General features: G+C 33.9%; 1 protein-coding gene across 1 annotated transcript; it reads right to left on the reverse strand.

Moving 5' to 3' along the window:
- Nucleotides 1-977: 977 nt before the first annotated feature.
- LOC142179627 (uncharacterized) lies at nucleotides 978-1,955 on the reverse strand. The gene is made up of 2 exons (XM_075250625.1): nucleotides 1,896-1,955; nucleotides 978-1,685 (listed from the first exon to the last, which is right to left on the reverse strand). Exons 1-2 carry the CDS (start codon nucleotides 1,953-1,955, stop codon nucleotides 978-980), a joined length of 768 nt encoding a protein of 255 aa, XP_075106726.1.
- Between the last annotated feature and the right edge of the window lie 210 nt (nucleotides 1,956-2,165).

Below are 2,165 nucleotides of genomic sequence, written 5' to 3' on the forward strand. Positions count from 1 at the left end.
CTTTGCCTTCACTTCCACCGACCTATTTTTTTAAAAAAGAATCAAATTATCAAAAACAACAAAGAAAAGAAAAGAAAAGGAAAAAGTGCAGAATGCACAACTAAACACACCTTACAACCATCCATTTCAACATCTTCATTGCCACCAAACTCCATATTGCTCCCAAAATCATTATTGTCTTGACGATCACAGGTGTCTTCCTCTGGATGTGCACCATATTTGTATTCGCTTGCACCAAGCTATTTTTTATAAAAAAAAGGATACAGTAGGTTAACAAAAAAAATAAAAGGAAATGCACAGTGGAAAAGAAACACATACTTTGGAATTTATCAACTCAAAAACTTTCTTAAATTTATCAGAAACATATTCCATGAAGGATTTTAACTGTGTATGGAGCTACAAAATGAAACAAATAAGAAAGATAATAGACTTTGAATATATATTTTAACAAAACTGTCAAAACAAATATGAAAATCAATACAAACTTGTTTAACATCGGCTTTCAACTTCTGCAACTCAGGGTCATAATCAGCAAGTTGGACACCCGACGCCTTTTTTTGCTGGGACAGGCTCCTTAATCTGTTTCGGGAGTGGCATGACAAAATCATCGCTATAATTAATAGGAAGTTTTCCCCTGTTACGTGATGTCAAATATTTCTAATATTCATCGTTAACTTCAATAAGCAAAGTAAATATCCTTAGCTCTTTAGTTGTCGGAGAAATATTTTTAAACTGCAAATATAACAAAAAATGCTTCAGTCCTAGATGTATCAAAAATGTATAAAAACTGTATATTTGATGTATCACAATGAATTACAGTGTATTATATATGTATATCCCATCAATACATAAAAGTTGGTACCTTATTCCCAGTGCTGTTGAAGAAACCAGTAGAGAAGTCCTCACGCGTTGGCCTGTCGGTCATTTTCCAATTTAATTTGCGTAGTGTATGATCTCCAACGCGAACAACAAATTTTTTAATCAACTATAGTGCAACACTCATAAAACCACACCTGTAGTGCAAGAGGAAATCCACTAATCCTATAAAACTCAGACTTTCCCCTCAACCCGTCCCTCATCGACTTTATTAAAGCTCGAAACACAATCTTACCCCAAGGAAAGGACACATACTCACCACTCTCGACAAGATGAAAACAACGTTTACTTATATATATCTTTTGAGCCTGAGTGGACATTAGAAATGTGTTTATGAAATAAATGATTGCAATCTTAACTGAGTCTTCATCAAACTGACATTTCTTCGTCTCAAAACAATCAATAAGCGACTTCTTTGACACCGCTTCAAAACCAGAAAAATAAGTATCCACCAATCTATTGGGTCCATTGAAGTTACCCTTAACATGTTCATTGCCACAACAGTTTAAACCACTTACAATACCAAATTCCCGAAGACCAAAACGTAAAACACATTCGTCATTTAATTTCACATAAAATTGATCACACTTATCTTGAACCAACTCCCTAAACATTAAAGAACGAATAAGTTGTGTCTGGATAGCAACTCGAGGTAAATCAAGAAAATAGCCAAAACAGCTTTCCCTTAACATCCAAAGCTGGACATCAGTCAACTTTGACTGTAAAACTGATACGATGTCCACATTAGTGTATGATATCCAATGAGTAACAAGAAAAGGCTCACCAACTGGAATATAAAGCTTCCAACGCTACAAATAAATGACACAAATTAAAAACAAATAAATACAAAATAATTCAATTTTAAAAGAAGATTCAACAATAGAAAAAAATATAACTGAAAAATTATATGTACCTTACAAACTTTGTCTGGAATTTTACTTTTTCTGTCTTCTGAACCTTACTTTTTTTTTGTTTGACACCCAAATTCACTTCGTCCTCCAAGACACATTTTCTCTTACCTTCAACATCATCCACTCTAACCCTTTTGCTCTTCTTTTTCTCAGATTATCCAACAACATCCTTTCGAGATTCTAACACTTTAACAATGTCGGAACAATTTTGTCTTCCCATATTACCAATCAATTTCTCAACTAAAACCGGGGTTGAATGAGGAGATAAACTCATTGATTTGGTTTCTCTTCTCATGTTGCTCGATTTCTCAATTGAAACCAGCTTTGAATAAGGTGATGAACTCATCGAACGAATTTGTCTTGTCATATTGCTCTGTT

The sequence above is a fragment of the Nicotiana tabacum genome, chromosome 3 (genome assembly GCF_000715075.1).
Source record: "Nicotiana tabacum cultivar K326 chromosome 3, ASM71507v2, whole genome shotgun sequence".
NCBI classification, from domain to species: Eukaryota; Viridiplantae; Streptophyta; class Magnoliopsida; order Solanales; family Solanaceae; genus Nicotiana; species Nicotiana tabacum.